The 19,324-nt window shown below is 45.7% G+C and overlaps 1 protein-coding gene across 1 annotated transcript; it reads right to left on the bottom strand.

Annotated features, from left to right (window-relative positions):
* Nucleotides 1-8,772: 8,772 nt before the first annotated feature.
* LOC132585787 (free fatty acid receptor 3-like) lies at nucleotides 8,773-9,729 on the bottom strand. The gene has a single exon (XM_060257669.1). The coding sequence runs from the start codon at nucleotides 9,727-9,729 to the stop codon at nucleotides 8,773-8,775; it is 957 nt and encodes a 318-aa protein (XP_060113652.1).
* Nucleotides 9,730-19,324: the final 9,595 nt, after the last annotated feature.

Here is a 19,324-nt window from a genome sequence, read left to right as displayed (position 1 = left end):
GATGTCCAGGCAGGAGCGCGCACACACAAACACACACACAATGCAAAACACACACAAAAAGATAAATCTCTACATCCTAGTTCTCTCTCAGAGTTGAAAGCAAAGTTCACAGTGATTTAAAATGTGGCAACTCATCTAATTCCACACCAAGCGAAATATTGAATTTGGTTCCCTGATTAAAAATTTAGTTTCGTACAAAATATTTGTGAAAACTTTTCCTCAGCTTTTGAATTTGTGAAATCTTGTTCATGTTGGCACAGATCCTATGATAAAGCAAAATGTAGGGCTACCAATTTTGTTCTCCACTCCTGATGATGCTGGTGATGATGATGATGATATTGGATTTATATCCCGCCCTCCACTTTGAGTCTCTGAGTGGCTCACAATCTCCTTTATCTTCCTCCCCCACAGCAGACACCCTGTGAGGTGGATGGGGCTGAGGGAGCTCTCCCAGAAGCTGCAAGTGGAGGAGTGGGGAATCAAACCCAGCTCTCCCAGATAAGAGTCCGCACACTTAACCATTGCACCAAACTGGCTCTCAATTAAGAGCTGCTAGATCTATAGACATGACAGTGTGATAAGGGAGACATTTCCCAGACTAACCACCTTCTAGGTTTTTGTTGGCATTGTGAGGTTTTCTATGAGTGTGCTATCAGTGCAATTATTATACACTTACATGTTTCCTCCATTTTTTTTCACCATCTGTGCACTGGTTCACATTCACATTGCAGATTGGTTTCCCACTTTTTCTGGTTATTTTTGTACATGTGCTGAAGCACTGCAGTGATTTAGCATCCTCAAGGGGGATGACAAATCTTCTTACTAGTAAATTCCATATCCGCCACACCAAATGTGAGAGTCATACCTGGTGTACATGTCTCACCAGGGCTTTTTTGTTTGTTTGTTTTGGGGGGTTTTTTAGCAGGAATACACAGGAACGCAGTTCTGGCTGGCTTGGTGTCAGGGGGTGTGGCCTAATATGCAAATGAGTTCCTGCTAGGCTAAAAGCCCTGTGTCTCACCCCTTATTGGTTGCCTCATTTGCTGCATTTGAGTGTTCTCTCTCATCGCTCCCCCCCTCCAAATTTTGAATTCTTTTACTTGACTTGCATCAGGTGCTTGGAGCACACAAAAGCTTACGTTCTGAATAAAACTTTGTTGGTCTTAAAGGTACACTTGACTCCTGCTTTGTTCTACTGCTTCCGGCCAACACGGCTGCCCACTTGGTTTTATCTACAGCTCACAAGAGTTGGGGGTGGTTTTTTTAGGCTAGCTGCATGCACTGCAAAGATGTATTTTAAATTATTAATTAATTAAAATGTTAATCTTGCTGCAGCTAATGTTATACCGTATTATCATGTTATGAATTGCATTATGGTTTTATGACAACCTTTAAGCCACCTTGAACTTGCTTGTGGGGTAGGGTGGGATAAAAACTGTAAAAAATAAAGTGAAAATGAAAATATTTGAAAATGGCATCCAAGGATGTGCTAGAGAAGTTGCTCTTGAGTGTGAATGAAGGGATGATAAGGAAGGCAGCGATTGGCTGCTAGTGCCAGGTTTCCCAGTGGGACTAACCATTTGTTTCAGTGCAGACGCCTCCAGCGCTAAAATGCGGAAACACTGGCATGCAAATTTTTAAAATGCTCACTGTCCAACCCCACTCTTTTGGGAAGATATGTTCTGATTCGAAGCAAGAGACTATCTTGCAAATTCAGGGCTGGCCCTGCCATGAGGCAAATTAGGTTTGCCTAGGGTGCTGGCCTTCTGGGGGGGCAAATTGGGCACCCCTCATGTGACTTGGTGACGTTATCAATGTGGGGGGAGGGGCACCAGAAGTTAACCTTGCCTAGGGTGCCATACAATCTGGGGTTGTCCCTGTGCATGCACACAAAAGCTTATACCTTAAATAAAACTTTGTTCTGCTGTTTCAGACCCACACTGCTTCCCACCTTTTATGGTTCGGTTTAAGCAGCAGTACTGCAGTACTGTGATCTGAACTCTTTGCTCACGACCTGAGTTCTATCCCAGCGAAAGCTGGTTCAGGTAGCCGGCCCAAGGTTGACTCAGCCTTCCATCCTTCCGAGGTCGGTAAAATGAGTACCCAGCTTGCTGGGGGGATGTGTAAAAGACTGGGGGAGGCAATGGCAAACCACCCCGTGAAAAGTCTGCCGTGAAAATGTTGTGAAAGCAATGTCACCCCAGAGTTGGAAACGACTGGTGCTTGCACAGGGGACCTGTCCTTTCTACTATTGGTGAAACACTGCCATCTGTCTACAAATATATGCATAGCATCTGGGTCGCTTAACTATGTATGGTCATGGAATTATAGAATTAAAGAGTTGGAAGAGACCTCCAGGGCCATCTAGTCCAACCCCCTGCACAATGCAGGAAATTCACAAACACCGCCCCCTAAATTCACAGGACCTTCATTGCTGTCAGATAGCCATCTAGCCTCTGTTTAAAAACTTCCAAAGACGGAGAGCCAGTGCCGGATTAACAATTAGGCCAAGTAGGCACTGGCTCCCCCCCCCTCCCCTGTTCCCCCCCTGCTCTCTTCCAGCCTGCACACACAGCCAGCAACTGAGCTGCTCTTTGCTTGACTTGCCTGGTGTGGCTGATGCTGGCATCATCAGCAAGTTTGCCCCTCTCTGCCTCTCCCCTGCAGCTTTGTCAAAGGGGCTTTTGAGAAGGTGCCTGCAGGCTGCAGAAGAAGTCACAGGCAGCAGGGCGGCTGCTCCAACTCTGCGATAATTTGCAAGGGAGCCCCCAAGATTTTGACTGCTTAGGGGCCTCCACCGGGTTTAATCTAGACTTGGCAATCCCCAGGTCCCAGCGGGGGTTCTTCCACTTTCCCAGGCTCCTTCCTGCCCCCAGTCAGCTGGCCGGTGGGGAGAAGCCCTGCCCCCAAAGCCACCATGTGACTTTCCCCCTCCGGAGGCTTCAGTCTCTGATTGAAAGGCTTCCTCTTGGGATGGTGTGTGTGTGTTGCTTTGAAGAAGTTGGCAGCAATTTGTGAGTAGAGAGGCCAATCCCTTGCTTCAGAGTCACCAGAAGGGGGGGCAGGGAGGGAAACCTCTGCTGAGCACTTCATTATTCCCTATGTGGAGATCAATTCTCATAGGGTATAATGGGGAATTGATCTGGAGGTTTCGGGAGCTCTGGGGGAGCTGTTTTTTGAGGTAGATGCACAATTTTTCAGTATAGTATCTAGTGCCTCTCCCCAAAGTACCACCCAAGTTTCAAAATTATTGGACCAGGGGGTCCAATTCTATGAGCCCCAAAAGAAGGTGCCCCTATCCTTCATTATTTCCTATGGAAGGAAGACATTTAAAAAGGTGTGTTGTCCCTTTAAATGTGATGGCCAGAACTCTCTTGGAGTTCAGTTGTGCTTGTCACACCCCAGTGTCTCCTGGCTCCACCTCCAAAGTCTCCTGGCTCTACCCCCAAAGTCCCCAGATATTTCTTGAATTGGACTTGGCAACCCTAGTTTAATCTGGCCCTGAGGAGAGCCCATCACCTCCCAAGGAAGCCTGTTCCATTGAGGAACCTCTCAAACTGTCAGGAAGTTCTTCCTAGTGTTTAGCTGAAAACTTTTTTGAATTCATTTCAACCCCTTGATTCTGGTCCGACCTTCTGGGGCAACAGAAAACAATTCCACGCCATCCTTCATATGACAGCCCTTCAAGTACTTGAAGATGGTTCGTCATATCACCTCTCAGTCAACTCCTCTCCAGGCTAAACACACTCAGCTCTTTCAGCCTTTCCTCATAGGCAGTGTTCCCTCTAAGCTGAGTTAGTGTGAGCTAGCTCACAGTTTTTTAGCTTCTGACTCACACATCTTAGTCTTGACGCAGAGCAAACTAATTTATGGAGTAGCTCACAACTTTAATGTCAGTAGCTCACAACACAGAATTGTTGCTCAAGCAGACTCCACAGCTTAGAGGGAGTATTGCTCATAGAACCTGGTCCTTTAACTCATTGGTATTTTTTACTATACCTTTGAAGTCAACTTTCTGTCAAAACGACCTTTTTAGCCCAGTATGGCATAAGAATTGTGGGTTTTATTGTAGTTTGCTTTGGCTTTGGAGGGATTTCATTGTAGGAGTATTTGTTAATTTGTTTTGCATTGATTAGCAAATGGTTGACTGGTGCTTGCACAGGGGACTACCTTTACCCTTTTTTAGCAAATGGTTGATCATAGCTTGGATCCTTTCCTATGCATGGTGTATAAAAGAACAACCCTTGGAAAGAGAGAGAGGATTTATCTAGAAATCCCCTTAATTAGATCAATAATTTCCCATGTAATCCTCTTCATGAGTCTCCAGATGTATGCATGCTTGGCATTGTAGCCCATGGGAGAAGAGGACTTTACATTAAGCTACAAGGCAATTTAGGGTACCCATTTCAGGTACCATTCAAGGAGAACAAACAGAGCTACTTATGTTTGTCATGTAATTACATCTTCCTGCCCCAGACATCAAAACTATTAATATGAGAGTATTAGCAATTTTAATATTATGTATTTAATATTGGTATTATTATCCTACTTTCACATTAAAAATGCCTAAGGAGGCCAACAATACATTTTGCATGCACCATACACATTCTTTTGACAAATTAACACATAATTGCAACACCAGCCCCACTATACTGCAGATAGCAAATATAAACCAAACACATGGTTAGTAGTTATATTCAAGGGTGGAATTCTAGCAGGAGCTCCTTTGCCTATTAGGCTACACACTCCAGATATAGTCAATCCTCCGAGAGCTTACCAGGCTCTTTACAAGGACTGGCCGCATCAGAGGTGTGTGGCCTAATATGCAAAGGAGCTCCTGCTAGAATTCCACCCCCACTTATATTTATACTTCAAATGTATAGCTTAACATCGTTTCTCTGAATCAGGGCCAGCGCGTAGAAGTAGGTCAGGTAGGTGGCCACCTAGGGCGCCCCCTTTCCCCAGTGTACCAGCAGGCTCCAAGTCACAAAGGCACCAACCCTTTGCTTTCCCCTGCCTGGCAGCAACATGTGCGCAGATGGGGGGGAGGAAGGGCTGGCAGATGGTGGGGGAGGGGGGGTTCTTGCCTGGGGCAGCAGAACCGCTAGCACCGGCCCTGCTCTGAATTGACATTTCAGGCGTCTGTTTTAGGAAGTTCTAGCTCACAAAAGCTTAAGTTGGAACAAATGTTGTTGGTCTTTAAGGTGCAAGCGGACTTTGGATTGACTTGGCTGCAATAGTTATATTTTTGTCCAAGTACCACCTTAAAGACCGACACGAGTTTCAGTCAAAGCTAAAACAGACCAACATAGCTTCCCCTCTCAAATTATCAACAGCTAAAGAAGTAACATACTGTCCTGGATGGCCCAGGCTAGCCTGATCTCCTTAGCTGAGTTGTTAAGGAGGATCAGCCTTGGTGGTACTTGGGATGGGAGACCACCGAGGAAGCTCAGGGTTGCTGCGCAGAGGCAGAACAACAGCAAACCACCTCTGCTCATCTCTTGCCTTGATAACCCTATGGGGTCACCATAAGTTGATTGCCACTTGATGGCACTTTAACCATACCCCTAGATGTAACCTCAGATGCGAAGTGTCCACTGATGTCTGGCCCACATTGACTTTAAGATTGACAAGGACATAGGCAGAGGAAGGGGATCAGATAGTTTCTGCAATCATCACCTGTAGCCTTTTCTCACTGCAGCAATGTCACAAAACTCAGTTGGGTCCATCCAAACCGCTGCATCACACCATGACAGGATTCCCCTCTGTATATTTTTACACTCATAAACAGGGCTTTTTTTGTAGCATCTTAGGCCACACCTCTCTTACGTAGCCAATCCTCCAAGAGTTTACAAAGCTCTTCTTACAGGGCCTACTGTAAGCTCCAGGAGGATTGGCTACATCAGGGGTGTGGCCTACTATGCAAAGGAGTTCCTGCTACAAAGAAAAGCCCTACCCATAAATAAGCATTGCCTCTCTGCAGCGTTTACTTTATCACAGAATAATCAGCATCTTTATGGCACTTCCAAGAGTGCAAAGCACCACATCCTTCAGCATAAGCCTGGAAACTCTGTAGGTTAGTTAGACCATTGTCATTGTGCTCATATTACAGATAAGAGAGTGAGGCATATTTAACGCCACTTACAGGCAAGATTCAAACAAAGGATTGTCTGATTCACAGCTCAGCGGCTACACGATGCCCAGTCTCGGTGGTAATGGTAATGCTGATGATGATGAAATCATCTAAGCTGTGTATTGCCTATGTCACAGGTGGGATTCTATCAGGAGCTCCTTTGCTTATTAGGCCACACGCCCCCTGATGTAGCCAATCCCCCGAGAACTTACAAAAAAAGAGCCTTGTAAGCTCTTAGAGGATTGGCTCCATCAGGGGTGTGTGGCCTAACATGCAATGGAGCTCCTGTTAGAATTCCACCCCTGGTCTATGTCCTGGGGCAAGATTATTCTCTGCAGCCTATTTTCTGGAGTGAAGAAATGTCATCCAGTGCCAAGATGTTGCTGCCTGCATCAGCATTGTATCTTCACTGGTTATATCAGGATTGACAATCGATCCACCTTTTCAATCTAGTTCCCAAGTGACTATTGATAGTTCTCTCTTTCTTGTCTTTTAGTGATGCTGTTCTCAGCCCATGGGCATCAAGGGGCTTAAAACGGGGCAATTCTGCTTAGGATGGCACTGTAAATAACGCATATGGTGGTGTTTCATTTCCTCTAGGGAAGAGCCTTTCTCTCCCCACCCCCTGCGCACCCCCTTAACTTAACTTGCATCAAGAGAAATGCATCTGAAGACCGTGAATTTTAAAACTAGAGAACCAAGAATGAAATCTTGTTCCTGGGCCAGGACTTCTAAATCTTTTTCTCCCTTTGAAAAATGACCATTTAAGCCTTTTCCATACACACCTGTGATGTCCATAGAGAGTCTGGCTATTCGTTTCCTCTGGAATCGATAACTTCCAGGTGACTCTGGAAATATTTTCAGCCTAATTAATACTATAATCAAAACACTTCCTTTATTGTTTGTATATCTTTCCTGAATAGTCTAAAATGTGATTGGGGAGGTATTCTCCCCACGTACAAAATGTTAGGGTTGCCACCCTCCAGGTGGCCCCTGGAGATCTCCCACTGTTACAATTGATCTCCAAACTACCAAGATCACTTGGAGAAAATGGCTTCTTTGGAGGGCGGATTTTATGGCATTCCTCCTTGCTGAAGTCCCTCTCTTCCCCAAACCCTGCCCTCTCCAGGCTCCACCCCCCCAAAATCTCCAGGTATTTCCCAGCCCAGAGCTGGCAACCCTAAACATGGTGTGCAAACTATATGTTGCATAGGAACCTCCTAAGTCTTTCTTTTCACAAATGCAGCATTTGATTGGAGCAGTTGGGTTTTTTTTTTACTTTTTTGCTCTGTCACCATTTCATGAATCTAAATTTCCCCTAAAGCTGTTGTAAGCCCCCAAATCAAAGCAACATCTTTGACTGAAGGGTAATTTAGCAAGCATCTGGATTTGAATCCAGTAGCCCTTTAAAGAACAACTAAATTGTGGGGGTATGAGTTTTTGAGAGTCAGTCTTTTTATCAGATACAGATACTCATATCTTGAGAGCCAGTTCGGTGTAGTGGTTAAGAGCAGCGGACTCTAATCCTGAGAACCAGGTTCGATTCTCCACTCCACCACATGAAGCCAGCTGGGTGACCTTGGGTCAGTCACAGTTCTCTCAGCCCCCAAAATAAGCCCAACTCACCACAAAAAGAGCTAGAGTTTCAGGCTGCCAGACAATCTTCAGCTCTCCTGGCTATACTGCACCCACTGCCATTTGATAATTATTATTAATTAATTAATACCTGTATTTTAAAAAGGGAGCTTTGACTCTCAGAAGTTCATACCCTTTCAAAATCTAGCTCTTCTGCTTCACACCAGCACAGCTACTCTTAGGGCTTTTCTTTGTAGCAGGAATTCATTTGCATATTAGGCCACACCTCCCTGATGTAGCCAGTCCTCCTAGAGATTACAGTAGGCCCTGTACTAAGAGTCCTGTAAGCTCTTGGAGGATTGGCTACATCAGGGAGGTGTGGCCTAATATGCAAAGGAGTTCCTGCCACAAAAAAAAGCCCTGGTTACCCTCAGAAACTTAGATCAGGAAAATGATATAGGGAGAGGATAATATTCCCCCTGCAATGCTGCAGCCAGAACTGGAATGCTCCTGCCACAGTTTTAAATTAAAAACTGGAAGATCAATCATGGCTCTCCCATGTGACGTGTAGTTTTTCCCTGACTGGTCAGTTCAGTTTGCAGCTCAAGATTACTGTTATCCCTCCCTGCCCCTGAGTCATCAGCATCTGTGACTTGTATATTCATTTCCATAGAACATCCCAAATTGCCCCACCTTTAATCTTTCTCAGACTCTTGGACAGTTCATCATAACCAAGACAAGTCAATGGTCAAATTTCTTTGGCCCAGACCACCGCCACCCCGATCAGTACGTGAGATGACCTTCAGATATGCCATAAGAACACAAGAGAAGCCATGTTGGATCAGGCCAATGGCCCTTCCAGTCCAACACTCCGTGTCACGCAGTGGCCAGAAACCAAATGCCATCAGGAGGTCCTCCAGCACATATTCAGTGCATTTCATTTTCATTACAGATGCTGAGAAACTTTTCCAATTAGTTATAATCCTGAGAATGCCACCTTCTTTTTCTCCAGAGGTTTTAGTGGCCATTATGAGCACACTGAAAAAGAAGACATCTCAATCATTTCAGGCAACACCAGAGGGCGGCTGTTGACTCCTTGCTTTTCCATGGGCTAAGGTGATCTTCCCCAAACCCTGCCTGATGGAGCTGTATTTCTGTCTCAAGGAAAGCCACACTTGAGTGATCCCATCATCCATGGCAGAAGAGAGGAAATAGAAGATGAGAGGGTCCAGGAAAGCACTGCATGCGCTGGGGATCACGGCCACATTGCGCCACCAAATGTTTTCCCTTTTGATGAAGCACACTACGTGGGATATGTTGTAAGGGCCAAAACAGAGGATGAAGACCATGTGAGTGGCCACTGCTACCCTCACCGCTCGCCGCTTCTTCCGTTTGTGAAGGTGTGACCCAACCAAGACCCGGATGCAGCCAACGTAGCAGAAAGAGGTGATGGCTAAGGGCAGGAAAAAAAGAACCACGGACAGCTCCAGCCGCACAGGGGCCAACAAAGCCAGCTGGTCTTCACTGAAGTTGCTGAAGCAAGAGGTGTCCTTGCCTGCAAACAGGGTGGAGTTGACGTCTCTGGAGGTCTCAAGGGCAAAGATGAGAAGCCCATGAGATCCAACCAGGCACCATATGCCCAGCGAGATCAAGCACGAGTAACAAGCTTTCTTGTAAACCTGATAGTGGATAGGATAAGCAGCAGCCAGGTAACGACCTACGCCGACAACGGTCAGGAAGCAGGTGCTGGTATAGATGGTGCCGAAGTGGATGAGGTTGTAAAGAGGACAGAGGAAGCTCGGCATGGGCCGCTCCATCTTCCCCAGCTCCAGCATCTTGAGTGGCAAGAAGAGAACGAAGACCAGGTCGGAGACGCAGAGATTAATCATGTAGATGAGGTTGGGTGTCAAGCGAGTCTTGGCTTGGCAGTAGAAGATGTAGAGGGCCAAGGCATTGGAAGGCAGCCCCAGCAATATGGTAGCCCCGTAGACAACCAAAGAGATGACATCCAAGGCTTCCATTGCATTAAGATCAGATGCCTACCTCTCTCCCCCTATCCATCCTTCAGCTGATGCTGGGAAAGTCTCTGGGTTGGTGTAAATTGTCTGAGCAACAGATGCAACTGGCGCAGAGAGCAAGGAGCACTGCACATGAAATGGACCATGAGAGATTGTTCAGTGTGGGTGACTGAGAGCCAGAGCAATAAAGTCATAAACTCCAGGAAAGCAGGCAAAAGCAGAAGTTGTTAATGGTCCAGCAGGCTTCTGAATACACTTGAATGAACCCTGGGAAAAAAAATGAGGAAGAAACAAGTGGCTAGGAAACAGGAATGGAAAGTTTGGACTTCTAAGTATTGATCAATTCTGCCGGACATCCCAGACTCCGTTTGGCTTTTGCTTTCTGCTACAAAATTCAGCAACCGAAGAATCTGTCAGCTACCATTTGGCTTATATTTGAGTCCAGTGACACCTTTAAAACCAACAAAGTTCACGCACACAAAAGTTTATTCCCAGAATTAAACTCTGTTGATCTTAAAAGTGCCACGGGACTCAAACTTTGTTCTATTGCTTCAGACCAAGATGGCTTCCCACCTGAATCTATCTTCATTTGGCTGAAAGAAAGTGCCAAGTCATGATTCTGGAGGGGTGAGGGGAGCTGAGGAAAATATATATTAAGAGCCTTGGTAAAATCCCAACCTTATGAAAAGCATGAGCAACCTCTTATTAATCTTTATTTTTTTTCAGTGCAGGGTCCTTAAACAGCCTCCTGCATCGGAAGGAAATAAAATGGGGTGTTCAGTCAGACCCTGGCTAAAAGACAAATAGTATCAGTAACCCACACCAGAACATAAGAGCAGTCCTTCTGTATTAGAACAAAATACCCATCTAGTGTAGTAGCTTGTTTCGGGCATAGTTTTAGATGCCTCGACCTTGGATTCAGCAGGAGCTCACAGAAGTGCAGCTCGTGAACCTTTCTGAGGGTTCCCCCTCCTCCCCACTTTGTCCATTGAATAGTAGGTGCAGCGGCATAACAATCCCTGGATGAGCTCCACCACCTATTATTCTACAAAGTGACCCCTGGCCTCGACAAACCCCAAATCAGGGCAGGAAGGCGAATTCCATTGTTTGCAGTTCCCCTCCATAGCAATATTGGAGGTTCCATTTAGTAATTATGGCTAATGCCATTGAGAGGTTTGTAGATCAAGCAACAAGCAGGTCTGAATAGAATTCTATTCAGGTAAAGAGGCTTAGAAAAGTGGGATTTTTTTTTAAATTGATTACATTCTTAATTTCCAATAAATCAGTCTTCTTCCCTTTATAAAGTCATCTTAGCAGTGGATTATTTTGTCATGTGGTAGCAAAAGACTGAAAAAAAAATCAACCCCAGAATCCTCACTGCTGTTTCATTTAAAATACTTCTCTTTGATTTCCAGTTTGGTATAGTGGTTAAGAAAAGAGCCTTGAGGCGCAGAGTGGTAAAGCTGCAGTACTGCAGTTGGAGCCCTCTGCTCATGACCTGAGTTGGATCCCAGTGGAAGCTGGTTCAGGTAGCTGGCTCGAGGTTAACTCAGCCTTCCATCCTTCCGAGGTCGGTAAAATGAATACCCAGCTTGCTGGGGGGAAAGTGTAGATGACTGGGGAAGGCAATGGCAAACCACCCTGTAAAAAGTCTGCCGTGAAAACATTGTGAAAGCAACGTCACCCCAGAGTCAAAAACAACTGGTGCTTGCACAGGGGACTATCTTTACTTTTTATAGTAGTTAAGAGTGAAAGATTCTAATCTGGAGAATCAGGTTTGATTCCCCAATCCACATGAAGCTAGCTGGGTGACCCTGGGCCAGTCACAGTTCTCGCAGCCCCACCTACTTCACCGGGTGTCTGTTGTGGAGAGAGAAAGGGAAAGTGACTGTAAGCTGTTCTGAGACTCCTTTGGGTAGTGAAGGTGGGGTATAAAACTAACTCTTCTTCTTTCCCACAGTCAGGGTTTATGGTTCCCAGTTTCATGTTCCCAGTCTACAACCTATTCCCCACTCCCAGGGCCAGCACGTGGGAGTAGGCAACCTAGGCAATAGCCTAGAGTGCCAGTTCCCAACAGGTGCACAGGGTGGGCGCCCCCTCCCCATTCGTGCCATCCCTGAGCCTCCGACTGGATACTTTCAGGCTTCAGCATTCTCAGAGGAGAATGCAGAAGCCTGAAAGCACTGCTTGTTGTTTCTGGATGCTGAAGGGTCAGAGAAATTCCCCCATAGGAGGGGGGTGGGCACACCCGCTCCTACTCTTCATCACTGGACCTCATTTCTCCCACATTTATATCTTGACTCCAGAGCCTGATACCTCATCTTCTCTTTATCCAGCTTCATAAATTACTTTCCTTGATTCCTTCAGCCTCTTATACACATTAACCAGACCTTAGCCTTCCACGATTAGCTGGATATTATGACCCATTACGACAATCGCACTGGGATGATGCCATGTGACATATCAGTCGGCCCATTTCCGCCGGGGCGAGGAAACAGATTTGGTGAATCAGGGAGGAAGCACGCTCTGATGCTCAGCAGAATCTTTTTCCTCTAAAGCAATAAGGAAGCCATCACGAAAGAGGCAGGCCATGCGTTCCCTGCCCCCAAGGTGAAGCTTAGAGTAAGATCAGTGGTTCCATGTTGATCTTTCTAACAGCCCTTTAAGGTAGGTTAGGCTGAGACTGTGTGGCTGTCAGGTCATTTAATGAGATTCCTGGGTGGGGATTCGCACCCAGGTCCCCTTGGTCTCACTTCCGCATTGCAACCACACTGGATGCAATTTCACCACCAGAGGTGTACTTATTCAAAGAACAAAAACCACATCAAATTGTCATCTTGCATTGCCTTTCTAGGGTTGCCAGCTCTGTGTTGTGAAATAACTGGAGATTTCAGGATGAAGTCTAGTAAGGGTGGGCGTGAACCAGGAAAATATGGTTCAGTTAATGGTTCGTAGCATGACTAGTTCGCAAGCCATGAATCATCATGAACTTTCAAGCTCCAAATGAACTGGTTCAGTTCATGAATTGGTAAAACAGCCCCCTAGTAGGCTAGAGGTGCCAAATTTGCAGGAGATCTTTGGCTGACTCTCTTCTATCTGCCCTTCAGGTTTGGTGAGGATTGTACTTATGGAGTCTGAGGTATAGCAACCTAAAGAAAGGAAAGTGCTTTCTGGGGAAATGAAAGGCAGGTTCAGGAAGTTCAGGAGTATATAGAATGGATCCTGTGAAAGCTAGAGGCATCAAAGCTGCAGGGGACCTCCTCCAGATGCTCCTCTACATGGCCTCCAAGTTCTGCCCCCATTGAAGTTTGGCAAACATTTAGATTGAGTGAAGGCAGTCTATCTGGAAATGTACCCATTTACAAACAGCCATGGACTGCCATGAGCTTCTTGAAAGTTTGTAGAAAGTTCATGTCAGTTGACCTGCCATGAACATGAGTATGCAAACCAAAAACTGGCCAAAATTCATCACAAACTTTCATTCATGAGCCAGTTTGTGCCCATCTCTAGACTGTGGGGTGGGTGGGGTTTGGAGGGAATTCAGTAGCATACAGTGCTATTGAGTCCACTTTCCAAAGCAGCCATTTTTCTCCAAAAGAACTAATCTTGGTTTTCTGGAGATCAAATGTAATAGCAGGAGATCTCCAGGTGCCACCTGGAAGTTGGCAGTCCTACCCATTTTCCTGTAGAAAGCAAAGGTTTCAGGTTGTTCCTTTCTTCTGCATTCTGACATTTCCAGTCTATTCCCAAAATGTAGCACACAAGCAGAATTCAGGTAATTGGGAAGTTACCTTGTAATAACAATGATGGTTTGGTGCAGGGCTTTTTTAATAGCATATCAGGCCACACACCGCTGTAAGAAAAATCCTGAAAGCTCTTGGAGGATTGGCTACATCAGGGGAGTGCGGTATAATATGCAAATGAGTTCCTGCTACACAAAAAGTCCTGGTTTGGTGACTATCGGTAAATCATTCTCTTTGAAGTTATCTTGATGATAGGGTTGCCATGTTATCTCCTCAAAGTACTGACTATGTGTTCCCTCTAAGCTGAGTTAGTGTGAGCTCACTCACATTTTTTTAGGTTCCAGCTCACACATTTTTTGTTTTAGCTCAGGAAAAATGGTCCCAGAGCAAAGTAATTTATGCAGTGGCTCACAACTTTAATGCCAGTAGCTCACAAAGTAGAATTTTTGCTCACAAGACTTCACAGCTTAGAGAGAGTATTGCTCTTGTACAAGATTAGTGGCTGTCTCCCAGTTTGGATCTGCCCCGCCTGCATTCTATTTTAACTTGGAGAATTTCTACAATTTCCAAACTGGTGCATCCCGTTTGCTACAGTATTGATGTGCATGAGTCATGTTTTCCCATTAGTGATGTGCATGAGCACGTAACAGGGAAAGGATGTGCACCCATTTCTCTCTGACATGAAAATAAACAGTGGGGCCAAAAGGCTTCACTTCTTGAATTTCTGTTTGCCTTTGTGCTAACAGCACAGAAATTGACAAGTTTCCCCCCCCCTCCCCTTCTGGCATCTTTTAACCACCATTCAGAAATACCAGGTTAACCATTTTCACTACATTCCCCCAAGCCAGAACAAGCTGCGCTTATTAAATTTCTCCTGAGCTAAAGACACAGCTGTCAGCAACGGGCTGTGACCGTTCAAATTCACTGCAAATAATTCAGCGGCACTGCAGTAGTTAAAAGTTTGATCCAGGTGGGCGGCCATGTTGGTCTGAAGCAATAGAATAAAGTTAGAGTCTAGCGGCACCTTTAAGACCAACATACCTTGGATATAACTTTGTTGTCCTTAAAGGTGCAAGTGGACTCTAACTTGGTTCTAGTTAAAAAGTTATTTAAAGTAACTTGATCCTGTCTGCATACCAGATAGTTTGCTTCATGACAGTTCACTGGGATAGCTTTACAAGCAATTCCTTCTGCATGGGGAACAGCTGTGGCACAGTGGAAGAGCCACTGCTTTGCATGCAGAAGGTCCTCGGTTCAATCCCCAGCATCTTTAGTCAGAGATAGTGGGAGATGTGAAAGACCTCTGCCTGAGACTCTGGAGAGCTGCTGTCAGTTACAGTAGACCAAGCTGGCCTTGATGGATTTGATTCAGCATAAGGCGGTTTCACATGTGTTCATGTGACTCTCAGCTAGTTTTAATTCTAGGTTGTTTGATTCAGACTTGCAGCCTGGAGGAAATGGCTGCTTTGTAGGGTGGACTGTATAGCATTATACACTGCTGGGGTTTCTCTTGTTCTCAAACCCAGCCCTTCCCAAATCTCCAAGAACTTATTGGTTTGTTTGTTTATATTTATATTATGCCTTCTTCACAATTGGGCCCAGGATGGCTAATAAGCCAAAGACGGCATCATAAAAGTGTAACAATCTAACCTAAAATATCAATATAAACCCTATTAAGCAATATTAAAACCATATCAAGATATTATTGCTTCTTGCAATGAGTTTGGAACTTGCACTTCTTTTAGAATCACTTCTATAAGATGTTTAAATGGTACCAATAGGGAATCTTCAAATGCCTTGTAGAACTCTGCAGGTAAACCATCCAGTCCAGGTGATTTGGCATTCTTTTGGGCCGCTATTGCCTCTCCCAATTCTCTTATTGTTACTGATTCGTTCAAAATTTTCCATTGTTCCTCTGTAAATTTATTCAAGTTATTCTTTTTGAAAAATTAACAACTTTGGTGCTATTTCCAATGATACATAATATAAGAGGTAGTCGGCGTTCCCATAGTTCTTTACAAGGGTCATTTTATAGAAAAATAGGTGGTGGAGCTCATCCAGGGATTGTTATGCAGCTGCACCTACTATTCAATGGACAAGGAGGTGGAACTCTCAGAAAGGTTCAGGAGCTGTGCTCCTGTGAGCTCCCACTGAATCTGAGGCCTGATTCTTTATAATTCCCCATAATTTCCAGATTTGCTATTGGCCTAGGTGCGATGGTAGTAGTTTAAAAATAGTCAGCTTCCAGGCGGTTTGGCAGCTCTCTCCCATCTAGTTCTCAAATGTACGATGAAACAGCAGTCTTACAGGCCTTACAGAATGGAACAAGATCTCATAAGGCCCTTATGTCAATTGGGAGAGTATTCCATAACACCGGTTATGCCACTAAGAAGACCCTGGCCCTGGTCTAATCTAGCCTCTTCAGCTCAGGGATTGAAAGAACATTCAGGGTCTCTGAATGCAGTACTCTATGGGGAATATATGGGAAAAGGTAGTTCCACAGGTAGGCAGGTCCCAAGTCATATAGGGCTTTAAAGGTTAACACCAGCACTTTGAATTGGATCCAGTATGCTACAGGCAGCCAGTGCAGCACTTTCAGCACAGGTTAGATGTGCTCATGTTTAGGGAGCCCCGTCAACAACCCTAAATTGACAACCCTGCCCAGGGTAGGGTTGCCAGCTCTGGGTTGGTACATTCCTAGTGATTTGGGGGGTGGGGTCTGGAGAAGGCAGGATTTGGGGAGGCGTGGGGCTTTAGCAGAGTATAATGTCATCGAGGCCACCTTGCACAGCAGCCATTTTCTCCAGGAGAGCTGACTTCTGTCACCTGGAGATCAATTGTAATCCCAGCTCTCCAGCCACTACCTGGAGGCTGGCCACCCTCATCTAGGGCAATGGCCCAACACCTTTCCACTACGTTCGAGGCCCAGTCTTCCTTTGACCCTTGCAGCCCCAGAAACAATAATCCTCAAAAGGGGAAGCAAATCTTCTGGCGTCTAGAAGCTTCCAGGCTCAACTCCATCAACAGCACTCCCCAGAAACGAAAGCACTTTGTCACCTAACGGTTGCTTGCATCCACTTTCCTGTCACCAAAACATTCGCAGCGGATCAAGTGCGCCTTACGGCATAAGTGCATGGCTTACGTGCAAAGGTCTTAGCTTTTATAGCCGTCCAATAAAGTGCCTGAAGGTCAATGTGAGAGGCGGGTGTTCCTCACTAAGTCTCTGGCACAAATGTGGCCCTCAAATTGAGGATATTGATAGGACGGCTTTTCACGCCTCTCTTGACTACAGATGTTGTTTGTGTTCCCTTTCCAGGACCAAATGAGCCTCCTCCTTGCCATTTTGCAATGTTTGTTGATTTGCTCGGCTGCTACCCTCGCTAATAGGCTATAAAACACTTTGACTGATGAGCTCTCTGGTCGTTCAGGCGGGAAGAGGGCAAGAACTGCTTGCAGCGTGTCCCTGTTTATATACCTGCCAGATTACAAGAAGACTGACTGAGCAGAGAGCTGCATCCTGCCATTTCGGAATGGCATTGTAGGGTTGTCAATTCCCAGTTGAGGGCAGGGGATCCCCTGGGTTTGAAAGGGGTGGGGAGGTGAGGATGGAACACATGCTGCCATGATGCCCCTGCTTTCTCCTTCCCGGGTCTGTGAAGGAGAAAGGGGTGGGGAGGCTTCCTCTGTCCTTGGAGTACACACCACTGCGATGCTCTCACTTTCTCCTCCCTGGGTCTCTGCACACAGACCCGGAAAGGAGAAAGGTGGGGGGGGGGGGGGGTGGCACTTGCTATGTCCTCAGCTCTGAGAACAGAGCACATGCTGCTGCAACACCCCCGCTTTCTCCTTCCTGGGTCAGTGCACAGACCCGGGGAGGAGAAAAGCAGTAGGGTTGGGTAGCCAATTTGGCACCCCCAAAAGCCCCTGGGGCAAGTGTCCCCTCTGCCCCCCCCCCAGATCCAGCCCTACTTCAGGGTAATCAGAAAGCGGGGAAGGGCAGGAAATGTCTGCTGGCACACCATTATAATCTATGGAGACCGATTCCCATAAGGTATAATGGGGAATTGATCTGTGGGTATCTAGGTCTCTGGGGGAGGCTGTTGTTTGAGCTGGAGGCACCAAGATTTCAGCATAGCATCTAGTGCCTCTTCTCAAAACACCCCCCAAGTTTCAAAAGGATTGGACCAAGGGGTCCAATTCTATGAGCCCCCAAAGAAGGTGCCCCCATCCTCCATTATTTCCATATGGAGGGAAGGCATTTAAAAGGCGTGCGGCAGTGTGGTCTCTTTAAATGTGATTGCCAGAACTTGTCATGCCCTTACACCTGGCTCCACCCCCAAGACTCCTGGCTCCACCCCCAACATCCTCAGATATTTCTTGAATCAGACCTGGCGACCCTAAATGGCAGACGCAGCTTGAGAGACACCTCTGAGCTCAGTTATGAACCGTTTATTTTTCAGGTACTGCAGGGAAGTTCCAGGGCAAAGCTGAGACCGTTACAATCAAATAACAACCCAATTATCTTATTCTCGTTTGGTTTTTGGTCTTTGAGGTCGAGCTCCTCTTGAGTCCTTCCTATGAAAGTCGGCTGGCGCACCCTTAAAAGCAGTCTGCGCATGGCCAGAACACACCGCTGCAAAACTGCTGGAAAGCTGCCAGAAATCCATCGTTCTGACAAGAAGCGTTCTACCATCAAGCAGACTGCTGGGAAAGGCAGTTAAGATGCAACACCACAGGAGCCCAATTGTCCATTATTTTACTGGTCCAGCACATAAAACTGTACATTAGTGCCTAGCTAGTCATTAAAAACTAATAAAGGTCAGCTTGGTAGAGCTAATTTAGAGGAGAGAAGAGATTCAGGGTTTTTTTTTGGGGGGGGGGGTTGTTTTGTTCTGAGCAGAAATGCACAAGAATGCAGTTCCAGCTGGCTTGGCATCAGTGGGTGTGGACTAATATGCAAATGAGTTTCTGCTGGACTTTTTCTACAAAAAAAGCCCTGTGGGAAACAATGGTGATATCAGGGGGTGCGGCCTAATATGCAAATGAGTTCATGCTGGGCTTTTTCTTCCAAAAACCCTCCCTGAGATTAGATTTATACAACACCCTTCAATTGGAGTCCTGGAACAGCTTACAGTCTCCTTCCATTCCTCTCCCCATGACAGATCTGTGAGGTATTTCAATAACTCATTTTTATACTTACCTCGTCTTTTATATGGCAGTAGTTACAATATATATCCTGAGTATTTTAATCTCTGTAATGATATCTGTTGTTTGCTTAACTTTTTATTGTATTCATTAATATTTCACAATAATGTATTGATTTAAAAAAAAAAACCAGACCTGTGAAGTAGGTGGGGCTAAGAAAGCTCTTTTGAAAAGTGCTCTTGAGAAAACAGCTCTGAGAGAACTGTGACTGACCCAAAGTCACCCGGCAGCTGCACAGGGAGGAGTGGGGTATTAATGTCCACCCTAGATTGACTTCTCGAGTCCCAGATCATCCTATAAGCCCACACATAGCCTACCAGATTCTATCCTGATTCCATCTTTGATTCTACCATTTGAATCTTTCATAGTTGGGGGTTTTCTACTGGAAAGGTTGCATGCCTGATGAATAGAGATTCTATTTTACCATTGCAAGTCTTTATGGCAAAGCAAGCTTCCCCTTTTCTACTCAGGGAGGCGTTAAGTATAGTTGCTAACTTGGAAGCTCTTCAGCATCCTCCTAGCAACTGTCTGATATTGCAATTATTATAGCTTCCTTTAGTCTTACCCTCCCCCTTTGCCCAGCCAACCACAGCTCATGGATGAGACTGCTCCCTTCTAGGCAATGGTGATGCTTCTAGGATTCCCCCATG

The sequence above is a fragment of the Heteronotia binoei genome, chromosome 17 (genome assembly GCF_032191835.1).
Source record: "Heteronotia binoei isolate CCM8104 ecotype False Entrance Well chromosome 17, APGP_CSIRO_Hbin_v1, whole genome shotgun sequence".
In the NCBI taxonomy this organism is placed as follows: domain Eukaryota; kingdom Metazoa; phylum Chordata; class Lepidosauria; order Squamata; family Gekkonidae; genus Heteronotia; species Heteronotia binoei.
Note: the sequence above shows the minus strand (reverse complement) of the source record. Positions and strands in the feature narration are given on the sequence as shown.